This window comes from Lemur catta, chromosome 3 (genome assembly GCF_020740605.2).
Source record: "Lemur catta isolate mLemCat1 chromosome 3, mLemCat1.pri, whole genome shotgun sequence".
Lineage (NCBI taxonomy): Eukaryota > Metazoa > Chordata > Mammalia > Primates > Lemuridae > Lemur > Lemur catta.
In genome coordinates, this window is record NC_059130.1 from 121,938,386 (window position 1) to 121,963,316 (window position 24,931).

Here is a 24,931-nt window from a genome sequence, read left to right on the forward strand (position 1 = left end):
TGGCTCCTGGGCTGGCATCCTGGCCACCTCCCCTCTCTGCTCTCATGGTGGGCACGGCACAGACACCTTCACTCCCACCTAATCCTGTTTCTTGGGGATTGGTGTCAGAGACAAACCTGGGCCAATTTCCATCTGAGCCAGTATCTCACGGCTGCTTTCCCATTTAATATCAGAGGAATTAAACCTGGCCACGTCGTCATTATCCTGGTATTGTAATTAGCGCCAGAACAAATTGCCCTGAGCGGCACGGGCTGCCGCGTTAGCGCCCGGCTCCAAGCAGGACCTGCGTTGCATTATTTGCTTTGGCCTTAGCTCCGTAACCTCCTATTGCCCGCCCAGCGCAGACTGGGGGAGCAGGAGACCCCCACACCTGTGCGTGTCCCCTCGTCATCACCTGATCACAGAAACGAGAGTGAGGCTAGAGGGCACAGAGGAGGGGGCAGCAGTGACAGTGTCCCGGGTGTGGGCAGGGTGAGCGAAGAGGCCCCAGCCCAGCGGGGAGGAAACCTGGTCCTTGGGATGCGGCCTTTCGGGGGGCAGGACCCCTCTTCTCCTTGCCTGGCCCGGGAAATCAGGCAGGGGCAGCCGAATCTGAGGCATGTGGAGTGAGTGAGTGCAGTTTGGGAGGAGATGAGCTCAGACCTCCTGGTGGCTCAATGGTGTCTGATTTCAGGAAAGTAAATCCAGTGGAATTAAAAAGCCACGAGACGCGATGGGACGAGGGGAGGCAGGGGCAGGCCTGAGCGCGGGAGAACAGGCCTGGGGAGAAGGCTGCCTTCAGGAGCAGGTGGCAGGGCTGCTGGCAGGATGCCAGCTTCTGGGTGCTGCCTGGCAGCAGGGTGACAGCCGGGCCTGGAGAGAGAGCACGCCAAAGAGGTGTCCTGACTGGGGGGTATGAAAACCGAAAAGAAAAAGAGTCAAAACCAGGCCCAGGGGGTTGAGGCCCAGATGGGAGTTTACAGGGCTGCAGGCTGCCTGGGATAAATGGTGTTTCTCCAGAAGCCAGATTTGACCATGGGGACTCAGGGACGTGCTCTGAAGCTAGAACCCCACGCCATTCCTGCATCTGGTGGAAGAGAAAATCCTCTGCCAAATGGTGAAATGCCTTTGGGTAAATTCCTGTTAGCAAGATGGAAAGTATCGTCCCACAACCACGTTAAAACACCCCTTCACAAGGACACAGGTCTGAGCAAGTAGAAAGCAGGTGCTACCACATCACCCTCCAAGGGAGACAGTGCCAGGGAGACCGACAACAAGGCAAGGTGCCGGGGAAGCAGCGTCTTTGCCAATCAGCACGTCCCCGGACAGGCTTGAGCGTCATTCACTAATGAACTTGCTAAACCACAGACAGTTATTTCTGGAAACTGAGGGAAGACGGAAAGGGCTCGGGGGCTGGGCTGGGTGGAGCCCTTGGCTGCAGAGCCTTGTCTAGGCCGTCTCAGCCTCCACTCTGAGGCAGCTCTGGGCCTGCAGACACCATCCAGGCCAGTGGCCTCTCTGTGCTCTGTGCCGTGTGCAACCCTTCTCTCCCCGAACACACGCCGTGGAGTTGGGGGCTTGCTTTCCCATCTGCCGGGCCCCACCAACCACACCCCCCAGGTCAGAGAGATCCTCAAAGCACCCCGGCCCAGGGGGTTGCTAACTTGTGGGAGCCTGGTGGGAAAGGTCTCAGGCAGCAGTGCCTGAGCAGAGGCAGTAGGAAGAACTTGGGATGATGGTGCCAGGCCCACCGGGCATCGGTTCTACAAAGAGCAGCTGCACATTAGAGCACACACTTTGAAAAGGGCCCAGGTCCAGCCTGACTGCCTGGATCCCTCAGACCTTCCCTCCCATATGACAGCACCTTCCACTGGGTGAGACAGCTGGGCGATAACACCCAGTCGGCCAGACGCTGGGTGGGCCTCCGCTCGGACCCACCTGTGGCTCAGCACTGCTGTGCATAAGCCCCACGGACAGAGATCTGGGTGCCAGGCCATGCTGCCTCGAAAATGGCCAGCATTCCCAGCCACTACTTGTAGATCTCACAAATCGATTACCGAACTCCCTCCCGCAGAGCCACAGCTTCCTCCTCTTCCAACTGCTGTGCCTATCAGTCCGACCGCACCTGGCACGCCCCTGCAGGCATTTCCCTCACGTGCCTTGTGACTAACCCACGAGAGAAAACAAATTCGCAGCTTTCAGCCAACAGGCATGTCATGGTCACGGGCAGGATGCTCAGTTGTGTTTCTTATCCTCATCAAAAGGAAACTGAGGCATCTCAGAAGCTTGAATCGCCTACATTTATTTCTCATCGGGTGGGCGAGAGCTACCCCTGCCACCAGGCATCTCCCCTTCCTGGCACCTGACAACACCTGACCAGCCACCAGGCTGGGCTCAGCACACACAGCTGAAGTCTCTCTAGGAAGTTCACCAGGGCTCTCAGCCCGAAGCCGCGCAGGACCCCATGCCCCTCGGTGCCCTCCGCACACCCTTCCCGAGCACCGGTGACAAAAGAAGAATCCAGTCCCAGCCACCTACCTGAAGGAGCCAGTAGCACCTCCGGTGGAAGGTGGGGATGATGGAGGAATGGACATAGCAGCCGTACAAGCACTAGGGAGAGAGGAAAAACGAGAATCAGTTGGAAAGAGGGAAGGAAGGAAGGAAGGAAGACGGCGCAACAGAGAAGGAGCAAGAAGGGGCCACAGCTGCTGCCAGCAGCCCCGGGGACCAAGGCGCCTGTGTGTCCGGCCCCAGCTCCAAGACTAAGGTTCTGGGTCAGCACCTAAGAAGCACTATGGGGACATGCCAGCCAGCAGCAAACTCGGATGGCAGCTGGGGCCTTACACTCCTGGGGGCCACAGAGGCACCGAGAGCCCGGGACAGCCAAGGAGCAGGGAAATGCACACACATGCACGTTTGCCTGTAATTTTAGGGGCCAGAAGTTGCTCTGCAGTTCGTTCCTAGAGCCTAGGTTAAGACTCTTTGTGTACAGGGAAGGACTAAAGGTTACAGAATTGATCAAAACACACCAACACACACACGCTCCAGAACTTTCCTGGCCAGAGGGGAGCACCTAGGCCCAGCCGGGCAGCCTTGGCTGACATGAGCCCAAAGCTGTAGGGGACAGAGTGGGGTAGGGGTGGGGTGACACTTCTTAGGACTGCCCTCCAGAGCCTGAGAGACCCTTTTTGCACATCCCTGATTGTTCATTTTTGAATGACAGTGTATTCATATATATATTTTTAAGTATAAATGTGCATCTTTTGCAGATGGATTTGGTTTTGGAAAACAGCCAGAGGCAGGCTGCGGGATAAGGTGGGTGGGGATTCAACTGTCAGAAGGACGGTTCTCATGGGGCCCGTCACCCAGACGTGGTGGGTGGGGACCTCAGGGCCCACACATTTGTGAGGAAGGCCTCGCGGCTCTGCTTCTGGGGCGCTGCTGTGCACACTGAGCCCTGCGCTGTGGGGCAGGCTTGCGGGTGGGAGAACAATTGATCAGGCCCCTCTCGCAATCCAACTGGAGGCCTGAGTGGGAGGGCGGGGCCCGGCCCGGGTGGACCATCAGTTTGGAGAGAGAAGTCTCAGGGCATCCGATGATGGGGGCCCACACCAAAGCCAGGGCCAGAACCTTTTTCTTTTGGGGCCTTCAATTCCAGACTGGAATGATCTGACTTCCATCGGCGCCGGACTTGCCTTAGCTTGGTGGGCAGAGAGGGGAGGACGGGCCCACAGAGCCATGCAGGACGCCTGATGGGAAAAGGCCCCTGTTCACCTCTCCTAGCTCATGTCAATCCCACTGTCCTCCCCCATGCCCCAACACCCACTCTCCAGAGAGAAATGCCAGCAGTTCTGCATTTAAAGCTTTCTTTAGATATTATTTACACCCCCAAAAAGACCGAGTGCAATTTGGTTCGACTAGGAGTGTGTGTGAGCCCTGCCTGTCTGATTAACAGAGTTGAAAGAGAAATCATTTTGGACTATGGGACTCTGGCTGCAAGAAAATCAGATTTCAATATGTTAGAACTTTTACGGATTGCTGTCAGCTGGGACTTAAGCCCTGTATAAACCAAGCAAACAAAGCGGAAATTAATTTAAACGATTCCCTTGCAATTCTTGCCCACGAAATGTATTTATTATTAAGAAGGCAATATTCTTTCTTGACTTTTCTGGTTTCCAAGACACTGTTTTGTTGTTGTTGTTTTGGTTTTTTGATGACTCCCTCCTTGCCAAAGGAGACTCAAGTCTGGACGTTTCTGGAAGCGTTTGGTTGCCACAGACAAGCAACCCACCTGTGGCTCGAGTCAGGTCTTTTCCTTTGGAATTTGCACGCCCGCGGGCAGTGTCTCTGCTTTGACTCATGCAGTGAGCCGAAGGGAAGGAGACGGGATTCATCCAGAGATGTTTCTCTCGTCCTTTGAAACCAAAGGCTCCACCTGCTCTTTCCCTCGCTTTATTCCTCTTTATGCTTTGCAGCCACATTGCCTGTTCGTCTGTCCCATTCTCCGTCCACTGCCTTTTCTCGGACTCGGAAGGAACATGGTTGATTTTCACCACGGGTTCCCACCATCGTTTTCGCTGCCCGTCTGTCTTCAGGGCTCCGGCACCCTGGACCCCGCAGCCAGGAGTCGGCGAGAATTTACCAAGCCCCTACCCCGTCCCTTCTGTGAAAGTACGAAGGAAGGAGAAGGCACGGGCCTGCTTTCCCCGGAGCCATTCCCACCTCTCTCGCTGGCAAGCTGGCCTCCCCTGAACCGCCCAGAACAATCCCATAAGCAAAGTGGAGCTAAAGAGAAAAATCGTCGTTTCTGCATCAAGCCTCACGCATTCTAATCAGAGGAAGCCCGGGGACCTCGCTCAGAACCTAGTCCTCTGTTTTTAGATGTTCCTCTAGCCACCACGGTGATCCCACGTCTCTGGTCTCCTCCGATGAGAAGCGCAATTTCAGGAAGGCAGGTGGGGAGGCGAGTGTGGCTAGAGGCTGACCCCGGACAAGCGCAAATTGTGACAAATGGCACCAGGGGAGGAAAGGAAAAAGCTACATCAAGAGCCCCACGGACTAGAGAGGCCCAAGGACGTTGCACTCCTTCCCACACTGCCTTGCTCAGCACGCTGGGTTGCCCCTGTGGTTAATTTACCTGTCTGACTTCCCGGGCTGGGGGCCCCTGAGAGCAGGGAGCCTGCGACTTTTTGAATGAAAATGGCCCCATTCTCCCACCCTGGCAGCCCCAAGACACAGGTCTCTATAGCTTGGTGCAAGGAAGGACTCGGGGGATAGTCAGAGTGTAACTTTTGCTTGTGACACCCTGAAAGCTAAGGACTTCTAATACATACTAGAAAATGACCCTGAAAATCAGCTCTACATTTAGTCTTAAAGGGTCAAGCTTCAGTTTCAAGGAAAGGGGACTTGTGTGGAGTGGCTGGTCTGCTGTCCCTGCAGGGAAAGAGGCTTACAGTGATCCTCTCCCACTGAGGGGCTCACAGAGAGGTGGATCTTGCTTGTGGTGGGAGACATGGTTTAGAACTCAGAGGGTCCTTGTCCTTCCAGGCTGTAAAATGGGTACAATCCTAATACTTTCTTTTAGGGTGGCTGTGAGGGCTGAGAGCTGATGTGGCAACGGGATGCTTAGGACAGTCCCTGGATCCATGTGCAGCCACATCAGTTACTGCCACTGGAGCAGGTGGGGGAGGGGAGTCCGAGGAGGCTGCCAAGGCTTGAGCAGACAAGGCCCAGGGAAGAGAGTATGTCCAGTAGCAGGAAAAGCACACGGAGGAGGACAGGAGGGGGACAGAGGGTGGGCTAGGAACTATAAAAACGTGCAGATGGATTAGAGTATACAGTGCACAGGGGTGTTAAAAAGGGTCAGATCACAAAAGGTCACAGCAAGGAGGATGGCTTTACCCTGCAGCAGTATGGAACAAAGTGATATCATGACCACATTTGCATTTTTGGAAGCTCACTGTGGCAGCAGTATGACCAAGGGACAGGGGCCAAGGAAGACTGGGGCATGAGAACCCATCTGGAGGAGGTGGTCCTGTGAACCTGGGAGGCATGTTGGGGCTGGGATGGCAGCAGTGGCAGTAGGAACGGAGGGCAAAGAACACGTTTGCCAGGTGTAAGGATCCCACTCAGCTTTCTGGCTAGACAGGTGGGTACATAGTGGTCACATTCACTGGGACAGGATCCCCTGGGGGTGCAGCAGGCTGGAGGGGGAGGTTGATTTCAGATTTCCACTTGGTGACTTTGAGGAGCTCTAAGGCATCCAAGTGGAGACAGAGAGAGTGCAGCAAGCTGCAGAGATCTGGTGCTCGGGCTGGGCTGGAAACAGCCGCCTGGGCATCGTCAGTGTAGGGACGGTGTCAGAAGCCAACCAGGAGGCCAAGTGGCCCAGGAGCGGGTGGCACACTCAGGCTGGTTTCTGTAACGCGGAGCCTTTTCAGGCAGACGGAGCAGGTACGAACTTGCTGACACACAGAGCAGCCAGCCCTTCTCGGCGTGTGCACGACTGGCCTGCCTCCCGTGGGCCCCCCAGCCCTCTCCCCTTTCATTGCCCCACGGCCCTGCCCTGCCACCATCCCCACTTTGCAGTCCTTTCACTGGATTCCAGTCCACATGACAATGTCATTACCCAGCCAATTGGGGATTAATTGCACAATATTTCATGAGGCAGCGTATCAAATCCATTCCCTTCACCCACTAATCAAAAAAGCAATCAAGTTTGTCTGTAATGATTTGTGTTGTACAAACTCCTGGTGCCTTTTGATCAGATTCTTGGGGTCCCCTGGGGGCTCGCTGGATTGAGCTTTTCATCTGGGGCCATGACATGGTTGGAGAGAGAGCCACATCCTGGGGCTCATGGAGGAATCCACGTGTTTGTGAGTGTGAGTTGTATATGCAAGCACTTAGGGGGTGTGGGAATGTGTGTGTGGGTTCCCCTGTTTATGTGTATACAAAGAAAGAGAAAGTAGAAGCAATTAGACTGTTTGTTTTTTGAGACAGGCTTACTCTGTCACCCTCGTTAGAGTGCAGTGGTACCATCATAGCTCACTGCAACCTCACACTGCTGGGCTCAAGTGATCCTCCTGCCTCAGCCTCCCGAGCAGCTGGGACTATAGGCATGCACCACCCCATCTAGCTAATTTTTCTATTTTTAGTAAAAATGGGGTCTCACTCTTGATCAGGCTGGTCTCCAACTCCCGGTCTCAAGTGATCCTTCCGCCTAGGCCTCCCAGAGTGCTAGGATGACAGGCCTGAGCCACTAGATATTTATAGGAAACCCGAGAGAACTTCACCCTTCAGATGAAAGCAGCCTTCAGATTAGTTCCATTTGGGCAATTAAGGCCTGGCAGCTTCCCTTTAACATGGCAGTTGAGCGAAGAAGAATTTTTCTGTAAATACTCAAAATTGCCTTTATGGCACAATGGGTATTTTTTTTTTTTTTTTTTTTTAGTAGAAAAGAAAGCTGAAATTTCAGGGGAAACCAATAGCAAACAAGAGCTCCCTTCAGTTCAAAGGACATGCTTCGCACAAAGAAGGTGACGTCCCCAAAGGGAGCCTCGGCTACGGGGCTCCTCAAGTGGGTCTCTCCACAATGGCTGGGCTACCACGGGGCACCGGGAGCCAGAGACAGTCCATCAAGGCTTGACACCAATGGCCCCAGGGGCCAAAGAGGGGGTGCCCCGCTTTACTGGTGGGAGGTCAGGATACGGCCCAGCTCTCAGTGCCCTCTTCTGACGCGGCCAGTTCCCTCTCTCACTTTTTCTATCTCTGTTCCTCTGTCTCTCCCTCTCTGTCTCTCCCTCTCTGTCTCTGTATCTCTGTCTCTCTCTAGCTCTGTCTCTTCCTGTCTCTCCCTCTCTGTCTCTGACACACACACACACACACCCCCTCTAGCCCTTTCCTTCCACCTCCTGCTGCCCAGAAGAGGACCCGGCAACCTACCCAAGGCAGCCTGAGCACAGCGGGCTTAGGGCACGGTGCCCTAGAGAGCAGAGGGGCCGATGATCCTGGCCGGCCACGGCGCAGCCCCCCAGTGCCCCATTCAGGCTGACTCATGGGCCCCCAACCTCCAGGCTGTGCCTCTCGCCTGGACAGCCCCTGCTGCCTCTGCAGACCTGGCTCCAGCTCAGCTCCCTGCCAGGAGCCCTTCCCACCCGGTGGCCTGAGAGTCAGAGGGGGAGTGGGTGCCGTGGGGCAGTGGGGGAGGGGTACTACATGCACTGTCTTCATCATTCTGTTCTCACCCCTGCAGGTGGCTGCACCATCGCAGGGGCTGGCAGGTTTTCCGTCAAGGGCCAGACTGCAGAGACGTTCAGCTCTGGAGTCAGACGGCCTCGGCGGTCACTGCTCACCTCTGCCCTTGCGGGACCAGAGCAGCCTCCAGTGATGGGCAATGATGGATGTGGCCGTGTCCCAATAAAACTTTATCATAGACACAGATACTTGAATTTTACATGATTTTCACATAGCATGCATATCATTCTTCTTTTGATTTTTTTCAACTATTAAAAACATGTAAAAACTATTCTTACTTCACGGGCTATTCAAAAACAGGTAGTGGGCCAGATATGGGCCACCTGTCAGATTGGGAAAAGTATGAATTATATAGTCCTTTTTAAAGTTCCCCACCATGATTTTCACAAAGCAGGTGCTCAGTAAACTTTGCTTGATTTCCACACGATGTAGGTATCCAAGGAGGGCCAGAAAGGAGAGCAAGGCCCAGGCACATGGAAAACCACAGACTGCGTGTGCAACACACACACAAGGTGCTGAGCAAGTCTTCTGAATTGTACTTCGTTTAGGATGCTTGTTTCCTGGTCCTGAGTATGAGCAGGCAGGGCCCTCTTCCCTTGGAAGAGCAAGATGCCCTTGCAGCCTTGTCCTCCCAAGAGGTGGTCTCTCTGGGGAAGGCCTTTTCACACTGTTTTGGGGGGCCCACTGCCCACAGGAGGCAGGGAACCCCCAAAACCCAATGGCTTGCTGTTAATGTCCCATCCTGGGAAAGTGTGAGCCCAGTCTCTAATTTCATGGATGGCTGGAAAATCCATCCCTGGTGTTGCTTAACAGGTCTCTTTAAAGCTGTACTATCCAACTTGGTGGCCACTAGCCACATGTGGCCATTCAAGTTCAAATTTAAATGAAGTAAAATGAAATAAAATTAAAGCTTCCATTCCTCAGGCATGCGAGCCACATTTCAAGTGCTCAACAGCTGCATGTGGCCAGTGGCTACCATGTTGGACAGCACAGAATGTTCCACCAGCACAGAAAGTTCTACCGGACAGGCCTCCTCTAGAGAACACAAGCTAGGATCCAGTTCAGAGATGTGTGGCCAAGAGACTTGGAGCTTGGGACCCCAGGGGCCCAGATTTGGGGGAGTCAGGGCTCTAGGGAAAGAGGACCTAGAGACCTGGAATGTTTGAAGGTTGGCACTTATTCTACCTGTCCAGCCTGAATCAATCAGTGGGGATGTCCCAGAGCCTCTGTGCCTGCGAGGGAAACACTCGTCTCCCTAGCCCTCCCCTCTCTAGAACCTTCTCTAATGCAGGGATGACACCTGCTGGCTCCTCAGACTTGGGTGTTTACCAGCAAATCTACATCTATAATGCTCCCTTATGGGGGTCCCTCTGCTACCTCCTTAGCACACAGTCCTGCCCCAGCCCCGGCAGCCAGGCCACCAATGGTGGGGGTTGGGAGCTGGGTTAGGCTTGTTGTGGCGGCGACGCCACGGGGCTCCATGGGGCTCACCTCTCTCCCACTGAGCAGGCGACTGTTTACGCCAAGCCAGTCAGAGTGAACATAGATTTTTAGGTGCTTGGTTTATCTCCCTTGCTGGCGTCCAATGCACACAGTACAAAGACAAATAGTTTTTAAAATGTGTCATGGGTTTAAAGGTGAGGGAAGAAAAAGAAATCATAGAAGGGGAAGGAAAGCCCACCTGGAAGATAACGGTTTAACCCTGCCCTGGCGGGATGACTATGATGGGCAGGGGCGGTGGGTGAGAGGTAGCTGCACTCTCCCAGTGGTGCCCTGCGGGGCTGGGCCTTGGCTCAGATGCTCCAGGAAGAATGGAACTAGATGTCACGTGAGCAGGTTCTCACTGCAGCCCTGGGCCTGTCTTGATCCCTGGTCCTCCAGGCCCCCTGGCCTTGAAGCCAGCAAATAAGACCAGGTCAAGCAGCCCCGGTGCTGAGCACAAGGACCCAAGATGGGGATGCACAGCCCGGGCAGGGAAGAGGCCCTTCGTCATTCTGAAGGTCAGCAGAGTCACCTGGGAGGACGCAGCATTTGTGATGGCCAGGCAGACGACAGGTGGAACAGACCAGGCCAGGTGGACAAGGCAGGAATGCTGACCGGGGACTGGCCTGGGCTTGGGCGGCCCCTCCCCAATATTCTCATCCGAATCCTGCACACAGGAGGAAGCTGGGGGCTGAGCCCGCAACTCATGGGCTGCTCTGCAGAATCTTCCCCCGGGGACCCGTGATGAGCAGCTGGCAGATGGCCTGTGTTTGAAGCAAAGGCCTGTGATTTTATGCCCCTGCCCTTCTCCACTGGCCTGGACTCTGTGTCGAAGTAGAGTTCCAGGAAGGACTCTGGGTCACTCCGAGAACTGACGGGCCAAGTGCAGGCTCAGGGCTTGAACTCTGGCTCTAACCCCACCACCTCTGCCTGCCCTCGCCCTCCTCTCTCTCCATCTCTCATTTCGGTCCCCTCCCGCTACAGTGGGGCTGACATTATGTGGCAGCTGTGACCTGCCTGCTGTGACCCAAGAGGAAGGAAAGTCTCTCTCTTCCAGATTGGGATAACAGCACCAGGGAGGGACTCTGACCCACCTGGGCTGCGAGCCCAGCCCTGGGGACTGTCGGGGGCAGGAAGGCACCTGAGCGGTTCTCCCAGGGCCTCAGAGAGGGCCTGTCTGCAGGAGCAGGGGTTCGAGTGTCCTGGTGTCTACCACAGACAAAGTCACCAGGCTCCCAGAATGGGGTAAAATGCGGCTCCTTTCTTGTCAATTGCTTGACATCCCAGGAAGAAGTAGGGGCTCTTCAAAGAGTGAGTGGTAGTGAAATCCTTCCAGCACCTTCCAGATCTCCCTAAACCAGCTACAGCTGTAACAAGGCACAGAAGGAGGTACAAGCAGCCCCACTGCTCCCCAGGGTGCCCCAAAAGCCAAAACTTGGGAAGATCCTGCATGTGGACAAGCTGCAGACACAGTGCGGGGCTCCTCCCTCCTCGTTCTCAGGCTGCACAACTGCCCTGCATGGGGCATCGGCAGGGAAGATCAAGGCCCAGACAGGCTGAGCAATTTGTCCAAGGTCACACAGCCAGGAACAGGCAAAGAAGGATTCAAACCGAGCCTTGTCTGGCCCCAAAACCCTTGCTCCTTCCTGCCCAGCGAGCCACCCCTCAGAGCCTGGCCCAGACGCCCACACCGTGGGCTGACGGTCAGTCTTCCGCAGGACCCACCTTCATTGGAGACAGAGGGAGGAAGTACTGGGGCTGCTCCCGGACTGTCCTCGCTGAAGGATTTGGTTTGTATTAATCTAAGATTAGACCAAATGATTCAATTCGCATGCTGCCTGCAAAAGCACTGGGCCTCAGAACTTGTTAAATAGTGAATTGCTGTAAAATGAGTTTGCGCTAAATGGATTGCAGTCTGGTTCGGCCTCCAGGGCTGGGTGACAGCAGAGATTTGGAACATTAGATCATCATTGACCAGGGCTCTAGCCCGGCCCTTCTCCTAAGACAACAGGCAGTGGCATCTCCCAAAGCGGGTTGAGCTGTGGCCCTGCCACGCCAGGGCACAGAGGCCAGACAGCAAGGGGGCTGGCCTGGACCCCTCCAGCCCTGATGCCTTTGGGTGACGCAGGCAGGTGCCAGCCACAGCCCAGCCCAGGCTGCCCCAGTGGGACCAGAGTCTCCCCTGGCTACAGCCCTTGAGCACTGCAATTTCCTGGGGGACTGCTCTGGACAGGGGTGAGCAGGCTCCCAAAAATTCATTCTCCAGGGCTCCCCAGGAAAGTAGCTACCACTCAGCCTGGCCTGCTGGCCAGCCCTGCCCTTCCATCATGGTAAACAGGTCTTTTTGACAATTAATAACTGTGCTTGTTGCTGTAGACGACCCAAGAGGACAGGGAGGGTGGCCCTGCCGGGGACCTCTCTGCCATCCTTGAAGGAGGGGCAGTGTGGATCCCTCTACAGACACAGGGGCTGAGGTGTGTCAAGCTCAGATGTCAAGACCTTCCTTGGCCAAGGTCACAGGGGCACTTCAGAGCTAGAATCTGAACTCTGGTCCCTTAGCCTCCAAAGCCTCCAGGTCTTCAGCCTCATCTTCCTGGGGCAGAAGGCCTGGTACACACCCTGGAGGGACACATGGGACCAGGTGGCCCAGCCTGGCTGTGAAGATTGGGTGTCCAAGGTGGAGGAAATTTAGGAGCAGACAGAAACCAGTGGGGCCAGCAAAGTTTGCAAGGCTGGCAGCCCCTCTCTTTATCCCCCGTCCTCCCTAGTTGGGAAGTGTGTGAGGGACAGAGACAGGAGAATCAGGCAGTGCCAGGCAGGCCAGGGACACGTGCATGCTCCACCCCAGCCCCTGCAGAAAGTGCCTATGGACCCCCGGTCCCTGGAGACAGGAGAGACTCCTGGCACCTGCATCAGCAAGAGCTCAGAGGAAGGGGTGTACCCTGGGTAAGTAGGGACAGCCAAGGAGACCACCCAGGTAGGGACTCTGTAGGGAGGGAGGACAGGTGGGCTCTGGACGGGGGGAAGGAGGAGGCTCCCCCAGGTCTGGATTAGGTGCAGCAGTGAGAAACCCTGCAGGGGGGATCATGGAGAGAGCGATGCTGGTTCTCAAGCAGGAGCCTCCCCCAACCTCTCCAAAGAAAGTTCTAGATCACCTTTACAACACAGGCCCTTTCAGGGGCTGGGAGGGGACCTAAGAGGAAATATGAGCAGAGGCAAGAGTCAAGGGGAACAGCGAGCCCACCCAGAAAGGGACCGGGGGACATGCCAGTGCTGTCCCAGGGTCACTGCTAAGCATCGGCACCAATGAGCCGTCCCTAGGCTGGCACCTGTGCCTCTGCCCCGCCTGCCTCCCCTCACTCGGTGCCCCCCGGGAAACGTGGAGCACCTGCGGGAGAAACTCGTCTAAATAACACGGCCGCTGGCCTAATGACGACATGAGTGAGGAGGGCAATAAACATTAAATGAACTTTTAGATAAAAAGGTATAAAAATCATGTTTAAAGATATAAATAAAATCCCTGGAGCTTTATTGTTTCTGGGGGCTTCCAAGATTAATAAATTAATGGGCATAAAATGGAATAATAGCTAAAAATTGATAATAAGGTAAATTTAGATTTAGAGAGGGAGTTGATCCAAGTCATGAATCTCAAGTCAAGGCCAGGTTGTTCCCGCCAGCTCCGGCTCTCTCTGCTTGGGGTCAAGCCCAGGCACCTGGCTGCCCTCAGCTGGTTTTCCTGCCTCTCAGGACCCTCAGCTAGGCCAACATGGGCCCCTGCCACCCCCAGACTAGCCTGACAGCTTTGGGGGAACCTGGCAGCCTGGTCATTTGACCTGTACTGGCCCAGCCAAGCAGGTGTTGGAGACCAGTGTCCTTCGTGTCTCAGAAATCTGTCCTGACACATGGTCCCCCATAGGCCCGGATGAGGGACACTCTCTCTCTCTCTGCAATGGGAGTGCCAGGTAGCTTGGCTCTGCCGTCCTGCCACCAGCAGGAACCTGCCTCAGTGTGCACGTGTATATTTTTGTGCAGTTATCTCCCACCTGCAGGTTCTTGTTCTTTTAGCCTGTTTCACTATATCTGTGCTGTTTCTATCTCAAACACTTCCTAAACGTGCCGGGCATAAATAATACATAAAGTGAAATTTCCTTTCTCTCATCAAAGTGGCTGGAGCTGATCTCGAACATGGGTTACACCGAGATGGCCTGCCTTCCTCCTCCGCTCTCCCTTCCTCCCTTCCTCCACCCATCCTTCCTCCTTCTACCGCTAGGAAGCTCCTCCCTCCCTCTTCTACCAGGCGCCCCTGTTAGGTGCCGGGATTCTCACATGGACTCCCACAAGTAGCTCTGGTCTGGTGCCAACAGCCTGTTCGGCCGACTTTGTGCATTTCAGCCTGAGGGATGACCAAGGGTGACACTGAGCATCCTAAGAAGGCGGGGACTGCGCCCTCTGGCGCCCAGAGTCCTCACTGCCCTTTTTCTGACTCCTCCCCTCCTGCCTGGGAGCAGAGGCAGAGGGGGAGCCCACAAGTCCCCGCCCGGCCCCCCCCAGCCCCAGGGGCCATCCAGGGTGGCCTGGAGGGAGAAGTGCTGCCTGGAAATCAGCCTGCCTCCTCCCGCAGGCGGGCAGACACGGGCTGGGGCTGCCCAGAACTCCTGGCTGGGATGACGGCTCTGCTCCGGAGCCTGCTGGACTTCCCCTCCCCAGCCCGGCCCCTCCAGGCACTGCGACACCGCCAGGTAGCCTTCAACACACAGGCTGCAGCGTCGGGGAAGGAATTCTTTCTTAAAATAGGCAATGGGGTTTTGTTTATTAGGAAGGTGGAGGGAAACGCCAGGCCGAGTCTATGGCTATGTTAATGTGAAGCTGGGCTCCCTGCCAGGACATTAAGTGAAGTCGAATTCCTGAAACCAGCTTTAATCAGCAGATTTTTAAGGTTAGAATTACTCTCTCCTCTCCAAGGCTTGCCAAGGTTAATTCGGGCCTGAGCATGCAGAATTAATGGGCTGGACAGAGGGAATCGGCCTTTTCCCAATTTTTTCTCAAGTTCACGAAAACGTCTCTACAACAGAGAGGAGCCAGCAGGGCAGAGCCTTCTGGTGAGGGAGCACCCCAGGGTCAGGCCATCGATCCGGGAGCCGGTGTCAGAAACGCACACGAACAGAATCACACCAAGCCGTGGCTCCTGCCAAAGAGAGACTTGGGGACCAGCAACAGGTCTCATCCTAGGACGTGCTGAGCAGTTCCTCCCCGGGAACCAAAGTGCTTCACACACAACTGCCGCCCACTCCCACCTCGCTGCTCTGGGCGCCTGCAAGGGCCTGAGCACCCTTGCCCGGGAGGCTCTGACGGCACCTAGTAGGGGCAGGAACCTGAGCTGAATCGCTCAGTCTTGCTGAGCCTTGATTTCCTCATCTGTAGAATGGAAACAATAATGATAATAATAATAGTGACACTTAACTGCTACCAAGAGCAGTCTGGGTGGTTTAACAGGACGAACGGCTGTGCGCCTATGATCCTGGATCTCCATCCTGAAATACGGGGCATAAGGAACTCTGGCCCTCGCAGGAAGAGCTGCGGGAAGAGGCAACGTCCCCAGGGAGCTCTGTGCCCTCAGACCCAGCTGGCCAAGGCCTTGCTCAGTGCTGCTGTCCGGCAACAGCTTCAGGAGGAAAGAGTTGAATGGGGTACGGGGCCCTCCTCATCCGTCCTGATCAGGCAGGGACATCTGATCCCCAGTGGGAGGCTGGGGTCCCAGGGGAGGTGTGGGCATTGAGCCAGACCTGGGTTTGGAACTCGCCTGCAAGTCTTGGCAGCGCTAACGACTGGTGGTGAGAGACTCAGTCTCTCTGAATGTCAGCGTCCTCCTTAGCAGAAAGGGGGTGGAGATGACCCCAATCGTGCAGGTTTCCTGGGCGAAATGGCAGTATGTTTTCAGTGACGGGGATATAGGGGCTCTTCGGTAAACACAAGCCTCCTCAGTTTCCCTAGACTCAGGCACGACGTCATCTGCCCACCCACCTCGAGATTATTATATTCCCGACATCCCAGCTAGGTGAGGGCAGGCTGGCCTCTGGCCCTTCCTCTCTCCCCAGCTTCCTAGGGCAGGCAGGGCTGTTTTAAAATGATCAGCAGCTGCCCAGGACTCGGGAGCCCTGCCTGCTAAAATGCAGATAGAAAGGGGGAAAGAGCCAGAAACGCCCTCGGGGACACAGCTCTGAGGAGAGCAGGGCAGGCCGACTGGACCAGCCTGCTGGCCAGAGTGTGGCCCTCATGCCCGAGACACCTTTGTGCCAGCCTCCCACCTACCCCACCAGGAGTGTCCCTGCAGGGCCAGCCGCCCCCTAGGACTTGGGCCAGAGGGGAAAGGTCTGTTTGCCTTGGTGCCTGGGTTCCCAACGCGATGCCCAGAAGTAGTTCATCTATACGTAAAATGCTGAAAGGGCTGCCTTCCCTGTGGAAAGGCCCAGAAGTGTTGACAGCAGAGCTTCCTTTCTGGCTACTGGTTCCTGGACGTGGGTCCCAGGAGCATGGAGATCCAGTCACCTGGACAGGCCATTCATAGGAAGCCATCAGGCCCAGCCCTGGCTCTGCAGATAAGGGGGAGGTACAGGGTGGCAGTGGGGTGGGACCTGCCCAAGGCCATAGTCACCTCCATGTGGCTCACTCCACCACATGCTTTCTCAGTCAGCTTCCTCCATGAACCTCCCAGTCCAGGGAACCTGGGCCACCACAGGCATGATTTGTGCTTCAAGAACCAGGGCCAGCTCAAAGAAGCTGCCAGGGGCGTGAACTCACCGAAGTTACTCCTAGGAGACTGCCTGTCTCAGCAGACCACACCAGGACTTCCCAGGAGGCAGGGATCCCTGTTTCCTCAGAGCCCAGTAGCGCTGGCCAACTAGAAGGCTATTCAAAAACCTCTTTTGATCTTTGTAGAGAAAATGTGCCCATCCCTTAAAAAGTTAAACATAGAATGACCGTATGACCCAGCAATTCCACTTCTAGTTATGTACCCAAAAGAACTGAACACTGACTCACACAGTGTCTACAGCAGCACATGTCAGTCGTCAGAGGAACAGATAGACGTGTGGGCCATCCACACAACGGAATATTATTCATCTATCAGAAGGATCAAGTGCTGCCACAGGCTACAACACGGACGACCCTCAGAAACATCACACTAGCTGCAGAAGCCAGACACAAAGGGCCCCTATTACATGATCCAGCCCATACAAATACCCAGAATAGGTAAATCCATAGAGTCAGGATGCAGCTTGGTGGTTACCAGGGGAAGAGGTTAGGAGGAGAACGGGGGCATTGCTAACGGGGGGGGGGGGATTTCCTTTTGGGGTGGTGGAAACGTTTTGGAACTAGATAGTGGTGATGGTTGCACAACATTGTGAATGTACTTAATGCCGCCGAATTGCTTACTTTTAAAAGGTTAATTTTGTGTTACGTGAATTTGGCCTCAATTAAAACAAACAAAAAGATAATGTGGCCTAGGCACAGATGAGGGACAGGGACCCCCACCCCGCCCAGCCCCTGCAGAAGCTGCCTCAGCAGGCACGCACTCCCGGGGCAGACGGGGCCTGGGAAGAGTCAGGCCCGTCTGTGAGTCCACCTGTTCAGCTGACTTGAATTTGCTGAGCGCCTATTATGTACCAGGCTCCGTTCCAGGTGCTGGGATTCAATCGGGACCCGGAATCAGCAGGTTCTGACGCTGGGGCTCAGGTCTGGGGCGGGTGGTGAGAGCTGCCTTCCTCTGGGGTCCCCTCCATGGTCAGTCTCTGAGGGGGTCAGCTTCCTAGTGGGGCTGTCCTTCCCTCCTCACAGGTGGTTTCCACTCCGCTGAGCACCTGCACCCACGCGGGTCCCCGGGTCTGCACACCCGGCCTGGGGGAGCTGCTGAATAATGGCGTGTTGTTGGGACCCAGCCTGGGGGAAATCGGGAGAGCTGAGCGAACAGAGCGGAAGGGCCTTTCTGGGTGGGCTGGTGGTGACCTGTCCCTCCGCAGCCCTGTGGCCAAGGCTCTGCCTCAGCTCAGCCCCAGCCCCAGGCTGCCGCGGGGAGTGCGCACAGAGCCAGTTTGTTGAATGAAGAGGGAGCTCTCCCTCCCCATCTTCATGGGCTGCATGTTCACCTCCATCTCCCCAGCCTGCCACAGCACCCGGCGCACAGTGAATGTCTGGAAAAGCTCCTGAGGCCAACGACCAAATGAGGGAAGGTGGCTCAGCTTCTGTGAGCAGGGACGGAGCCAAGCTGACTCATCCCCCATTCCCGGGCAGAGTCAAGACCTTCCTCAGGCTGTGACAAGGCCCCCAACCCCCCGTGGGAAGGAGGTCCCTGCTCAGGGCAGAGCCTGGGAGCTGAGCCGCCCCGGGCCCTGGGCAGCTGCAGCTCTGCACACTGAACTGGAGCCCCAGAAACCCGCTTTTGAACCCCTCCCCGTAAGTTCTGAGCAGCTCCCCAGTGACAGGCACAGTCTGCAGATGAGGACATGCCAGTGGCTCTCAACTGGGCCAGGCACAGGGTGGCAGGACTGGCTCAGTGCTTTAATGGGGCAGGGCAGCAGGTTTGGGGACCTGGAGCCTAAGAACAATGGGAGTGGGGGCTTTGGGGGCTCGGCAATGCGTACTGAAGTCTGGCTGTGGATCCTACACCCGCCACAGCACTGCCCTGCCTGGCCTCTGTAACTGCACCTGCTCCTCCTGAGCCAGCGCCTTCACCGCCCGGGAAATAACAGATGGTCCTGCAGCCTCCAGGATGAGCCCCGGGGGTGCAGGCGGGGGCACCCTGCATTTAGCTGCTCCTCTGCCCCCCAGGAGGGGCCCTCACCCTTGGTCCTGCATTTCATCTGCCTTGTGATGGGTCTGTGGGCTCCAGAAAGAGAACACAGTATTTTAAAGTGTGTAATGACATGCAGGCTGCATGTGGTACAAATTTCCTGGATGTATAAAATGGGAAAGAAACAGGTTTTCTGTCGCCTGCAACTATTCGGCAGTGTTAAAATATGACTCGTTGGAATCCAATATGCTGCTAACCTGAGCAGGGCGGTATTGAATCTTGCAGGCAGAGAGGTGGGGTGGTGGGGCCCGCAGCCCCGGGCACCTGTGGGTAATTCAATCCCACCTGCCTCCAGTTCTGCATCTGGGCCCTCCCTCCCCCATCCCCTGCACCAGAGGTGGGCTGAGGTAGCAGGGGCTGCCTTCTCTCCTGCTGCCGCTCACAGCAGAAGTCCCTTGCTGACACCACACTTTCTGTGTTCTGGATGTTTTGAGGAAGACTACGCAAGTTGTCCCACTGGGCTGTGTCTCTGGGCACCGCTGCCTAAAGAAGTGTCCTCCTAGGCTGGCTGCTGGGAGGACCAAGAGTGAGGGTGGGTGCCCAACAAGCTTCAAGGAGGGAATTAACATGCCCACTGTATGGATGGCCCATCCAAGCTTTGGAGAGGCTCAGGACAGGGATTGAGACGCAGGGCTTGCTGGACTGTGGCCTCCAAGTTGGTGCCCAAGGTCCTTGTTGGTGCTGAAGGGATGAGGGGGCCACATCTGCACTGGGCTGGCCAGGGGGGCTTCACCCTTGGCCCCATCTTCCCAAGCAGGACACCATGCCTTAGGGTGAAATGATGGCAGGGCCAGAACTTGAACCCAGCCTCATTGCTCCCTCCTACCCCAAGCCACCTGCTCCCATTGTGGAGTGTGGCATCTGAGGCCTGTCTCCCCGGGGGCTGCTCTGGGCAAAGAGTCCAGCATATGGTTATCCCTACTTCCTGGGGGGTGATGTCTGAGGCCCTTGGAAAGGAATGACTCATGGGCTGTGGCTTCCAGCTCCCACCTGCTCTCAGCACCCCTGCCCACCACCTCAGGACCCCGTCTGCCCTGCCTAGGGGTCCTGGACTACTTCTGAGCAGAGTCAGGGACCCCATGTCAGAAAAATGCTGCTCGGCCGCCATGGGCACCATGTTGGGTACAGCTTCGGTTGAGAGCCCCAGCCCTACCTTGACAAGGGTCCTGGCCTGTGTCCCCTCTCAACATAGCCACACTTCCAGGGTCAGCCTCTTTGCTGCTGTTTTCCTTAAAAACATGTAAGCCACCATCTTTCCTACTCAGCAGTGGCTCCGTGCCACGGTCCTGCACCTCTAGACCCTGCCCTGGTCCCCACCCCATGGTGCCCAGATGGGCCATGTTGGTATCGATATTCACAACAGGTTATTGTCTGTGTTGAGAACCAGTTTGCTTCTGTACCTGGGAGGCTTTTCCCATCTGTGTGAGCAAAGCAGCCTGCACGGCTGCTGCGAAACAAGCAGGCAGCCCAGAGAGGGGCCGGCACGGTCTGAACGCTGTGTCCCCGCAGATCCACATGCTGCATCTTCACCCCCAAGGGGATGGTATTAGGAGGTGGGGGCTTTGGGGAATGACAAGGTCATGGGGACAGAGCCCTCAGGGATGGGATTAGCGCCCTTATAAAAGAGGACCGAGGGAGACCCCTCACCCCTTCCACCAGCTCCGTTCACAGTGACAAGGTGCCATCTGTGCACCGGGAAGGGGCCCTCACCAGACACTGGATCTGCCTGCACCTTGATCTTGGACTCCCTAGCCTCCAGAACTGTGCAAAATAAATTTCTGTGTTTTTATAAGCCACCCAGTTTATGCATTTTGTTACAGCAGCCCAATGGACTAAGACAGGCCGCACCCCGAAGGAGGGCTGGCCCCTGCCCAGTTCCCAGCCTGGGTGCAGAGCAGAGCGTCTCTGCAGAGGGCCCCGGCTGAGTCCCCGCCTGGAGGCCAGTTCTCTCCTGGCAGATGGTCCTTCCTCCGGACAGGCTCAGATGTGTTCCAGACCCACTGAAGCATAGATTTCCTGTTGGCCCAGGAGCCTAAGGTGGCACCACTTGCAGCAGGTGTCATTCGTCACGATTCTATGTGGAGAGCCTCCCCAAGCCTGTGCCTGCTGGTGGCGAGGGGAGCCCATCAGTCTGTGTGGCCCCAGCACTTGCCCAGGGAAGACAGGAGGCCTGGGCTTGGGCCCCTAGACCCCTTCTCCACTCGGCAAAGCCCCGGGCCTGGAGCCAGGGGGAGGAACAAGGGGTGGCAGAGGGGCATCTGCAATCTGTGGGGTGTTCACTGGGAGCCTGCTTCAGAGCATGGGCTCTGGGGCAGACTGACTGGGGTGTAAACCTGGAGTTACTATCGTGTAACTTTGGGCAAAGAGCTTAGCTTCTCTGCACACAAGAGTCTGACTATGAAAAGCAGAGAACAGGCTCTACCTTGCCCAGCAGTGAGTTGGGCCTGCAATGCAGGAGGTGGTCCCTCAAGCCCAGCATGGGGGCCCCTGTGGGGAGCACCAGCCCCACCCTTCTCCCAAGGAGGCAGGAGATGATGGGGTCCCTCCTCTCCAAGGGCTGCATTCAGGTTAGGGAGGTGAACAAGAGAACCCCCAGAAAGAGCCGGGAGGCCTGTGGCAATAGTAAGCCTGGTTGAGTCTTTGCTATTCACTGGGGGCTGCGCCCCAGGACCTGCCCCACATCCCTAGTGAGTGCCAGGGGAAGGTGACAGAACCAGGTCTCCACCCCCTAGCCTGGCCCTGTCCACCTGACCCACAAGGCCAGGATGGGCATTGAATGGCAGCTCCAAGGGGCAGGGCTGGGGACGGTCTGTGGGGAGCTTGAAGCCTGGGGTGAAGACAGAGGCCCAGTCTGGGGCTTGAGGGGTGATCCCCACCGCTGGGCTGTGATAGGGGCTCTGCTGCGGTGAGGCTGGGGGCTGAGGTGGGGGAGTCCAATGTGGGCGTGGCCCTGAGGCCTCCAGGGAAGATGCCGGGGGGAGCTGGGGGCTGGCCCTGCGGCCACTCAGATCCAGCGCTCAGCAGCTCCCCCCTCACCTGTGCCCCCCTCAAAGCCCCTCAGGCCAAAGGCAGACCCCCACCGTCGAGCTGACTTGATTCCTGCATTCCTCCTCCACCGGCTCCAGTGGTACCCGCGGCACATCCTGCAGTGCCCAGGACGGCACCTGCCACAAGGAATGACCTGGCCCAAATGTCAAGTCCCCCGCAGACCACAGTACTGTACCTGGGAGGTAGGAGAAATGGCAGGGGGACCCACCACAGGGCCTGCCCCAGAAAGCTGTATATACTCCACTTTGGTAGGCCCGATGCCCTCACAAGGCACAGCGGGGCCAAGTGCACGTTTCCCCAGAACCCCAGACACCCCTCCACGGCCCCTGCAGGGACTTCAAGGGCTGTCCAGCCCAGATGCTGGTCTGACGGAAGGTTCCTTTCACATTATCCCCTACACATGGCTCACACTGGGATGGCACAAGCCAAAAGGCCACCCCTTTGGCTGGAGAGGCTTCCTCACAGCCCTGCAGAAGTGCCGCCCCTGGAGTGGAGCCTGGCCCACATGGTGGGTCCTGCTCCCCCACGCACCGCGTCACGCCACGCGAGTCCCATCTGCTACTTCACCTCGGCAAGCCTGTGCTCACCCAGGCCCTCTCCGCGGCCAAGCGTGTGTCCCCGTCCTGGCCTCCCAGCCCCTCCTGTCGACGGGATTCCCTGCGCCGTGGGACGGGAGCCCCATTCTCACTCTTTCTGAGCCTTCATCAGGCCAAGCAGCTTTGTGATCAAATATTGTTATATTTACCTAAGGATCTGTTAGGAAGCAATTTTTGAGATGATGAATATTTAATGAAATATTTAAATATTTAATAAGAACTTTTTCAAACCTGACTTAATAATCCATGTCATAGGGAGAGGAAAGTGGGGGTCGTGTTTTAACATTTTCACTTCCTCTGGTAATCTTGGTGTTTGCTAGGCCTTTTTTTCTTTTTTTCCACAGCAGAGTTTTAATTATGCCCAATATTCCAGAGAGAAATTCTTTTCTCATTAAAACTTAACTCTTGCCAATAGCAAGGTGAGTGGGTGGGTGGAAGATGTATCAAGTGGAAACTGTTTGGAGCTGGGAGGGCCTGTTGGGATTGTCCACCCACTAGCCCGACTCCTTCGTTTTCCAGCTGAGGAAGGTGTGGCCTGGAGCCACGGCCTCGCCCAAGGTCGTACCAGGCATCTGTGGCCACACCTGTGGGACCTGGGTCTGGGACCCCCATGCTCTGGGAGCTCCAGTCATGATAGCATCCTGACCCCTAGAGTCTGCTCAAATCAAGGCTGACATCAGGTGACATCTCCCAGCCTCGATCCCTCCAGCCCTGGACATTCGTAGTAACAGCAGGTTGAGATTTTTATCACTCAGGAGGCGACCTTAGACCTTCCTGAAAGTCTTCAAACCGAGTGCCAGAGTCTCCTAACATGAGGGTAGATATGACTGAAGGCCAGGTGTGTCCCTGGCCTGTCCTGAGTGTCCTCACCTTCTCTCCAGCTCCTCCAGTGTCAGGTGGCCTTGGGCCCCCAGTCTAGGGCTCACCTAAGTCCTCCCACTATGGAGGGGACACAGGACAGCTCCCCCTCCCTCCAGGCTGAGCCCCTCCCCCGTCCAGGGTCACCTCAGGTGGTTTTGCTCTGCCCAGCTGCTCACACCCTGCTGGCCACCCCAGCACCAGCCTCCCAGCACCCCCTGTGGCAGTGGGGGGCCCTGGGCTGAGCAGCCCCTCAGACCTGGCTCCATCCACAACCCCATGGGCCTTCCCTTCCTCACCAGCTCTGCCTCTGCCCTTGCCTCTGCCCTCGCCTCCTCAGTCTCCCCTCGTAGCAGCAAGATCTCCACCCATCTCTGCTTGCACCATCCCGGGAGGTCTTGTTCTCTTTCCCACGCCTTTCCCTCGCACTTCTCAGCCCTTTCTCTGGTCTTGTTCATCGATATTTCCCTCCATCCCCATCAGTCCAGTCCACACCAAGCTACTCCGCATTCCCAGTAAGTTCAGGGTTCCTTCAAACTCCCCAAAGGCATCTCTCCCACCTCCCACCCGATGCACAGAAGTAATCACTCCCCCCTCTGTGCCACGGCGTTAGCCGGAACGTGCTTCTATGATAGCATGTTTTATTCAGTGTCATCGGCTGTTTCTTGTCTGTCTCCCCTGCTAGGCTGCAAATTTTACAAGGAGTAAGGAACATGTCACACTCATTTCTGAATTCTCATGGGCCTGGCAGAGTTTTTGGGATTATAGTAGATGCTTAGTTGTTTGCTGAATGAATCTTTGAACCTCTATGTCTTTGCATGTTTTTCTTTGTTTTTGGAGGGTTGGGGGAGAGGCGGGTTACTATGCCCGGTGAACTTGCTTTCATCCTTCCTGGTGCTGCTCAAACACCTAATTCTGACCCTAACCCTAACAATCTCCTCTCATCCAGCCCTAATTTCCCCAGGAAGAAGTAGATGTCCCTTCCCTGGTGCCCCATAACCCTCTGCTCAGTCCACCATCACAGCAGGGTCAAGACCTCGCTGCAGCTCCAGGATCTACTTCCCAGTTTCTTCCCTCCCTAAGCTGGGCCATCTTTAGCGTATCTGCCTCCGGCCCAGCCCAGTGCCCGGGGAAGGAGCGGAGTGGCACACAGAACCTTGAGCTGGGCAGAGCGCTTTGTAGCAATGCAGTGCAGCCTGACCTGCCTCCTCCCCGCATTCCCTGACATCTGTCAAGCTGGCACCAGCCCATTATGTTGCAGAAGCTACTGTGGCCAGAGAAACCCAGGCTGAGCTGCCAGACACTGGGCAGTCCATGGTGCTGGGCACAGAGTAGGTCCACAAAAACTACTTGAGACAATCTTGGGTCCCAGGGCAAAGGTTGTCTGTCACTGGGGTGCTTGGGTACAGCTCTGAGGCCACACTCCAGGGGAAGGACATGACAGATGAAGAACTGACATTTTTAAGACGGTAAGTCTTTTAATAAGGAGTCTTTAAATATTTAGCAAAACAGTGGAAGAGGCCAATTCAGCCAGGAGTGATAGTTTTAATCTCACTGAGCACCAGCGGGTTTCCTCCAAGTGAGGGAAGCGGCTTCTCTCTGCTCCCGCCCCACCCTCCCATCCTCGGGGAACCCTCCCAGTCTCTTCTGGAGGCTGGAGGAGGGGGCTAGAGGAGGCTGAGCTCACCGACCGATCACAACATCTGGGCCCAGCAAGACTGAGAACGGCGTTTCCTAGACCTATGTCCAGGCAGAGGCCTGGGTGGGAGGCTGGGTCTTCTCCTTCCAGCCTGCTCGGCTGGGCGCCCCCTGCTTGGGATACTGGGAGGTCAAGAGGTAAAAATAAAGAGAAAAGAGAGTGCAGAGACCT

The 24,931-nt window shown here is 56.1% G+C and overlaps 1 protein-coding gene across 2 annotated transcripts in view; it reads right to left on the reverse strand.

Moving 5' to 3' along the window:
- Nucleotides 1-24,931, reverse strand: part of CAMTA1 (calmodulin binding transcription activator 1) — an 825,382-nt gene that overhangs the window by 239,669 nt on the left and 560,782 nt on the right. For both annotated transcript variants that reach the window (XM_045546243.1, XM_045546242.1), the window contains one exon: nt 2,518-2,589. In XM_045546243.1, coding sequence (XP_045402199.1) covers nt 2,518-2,589 — 72 coding nt within the window. The remainder of the gene's footprint in view (nt 1-2,517; nt 2,590-24,931) is intronic.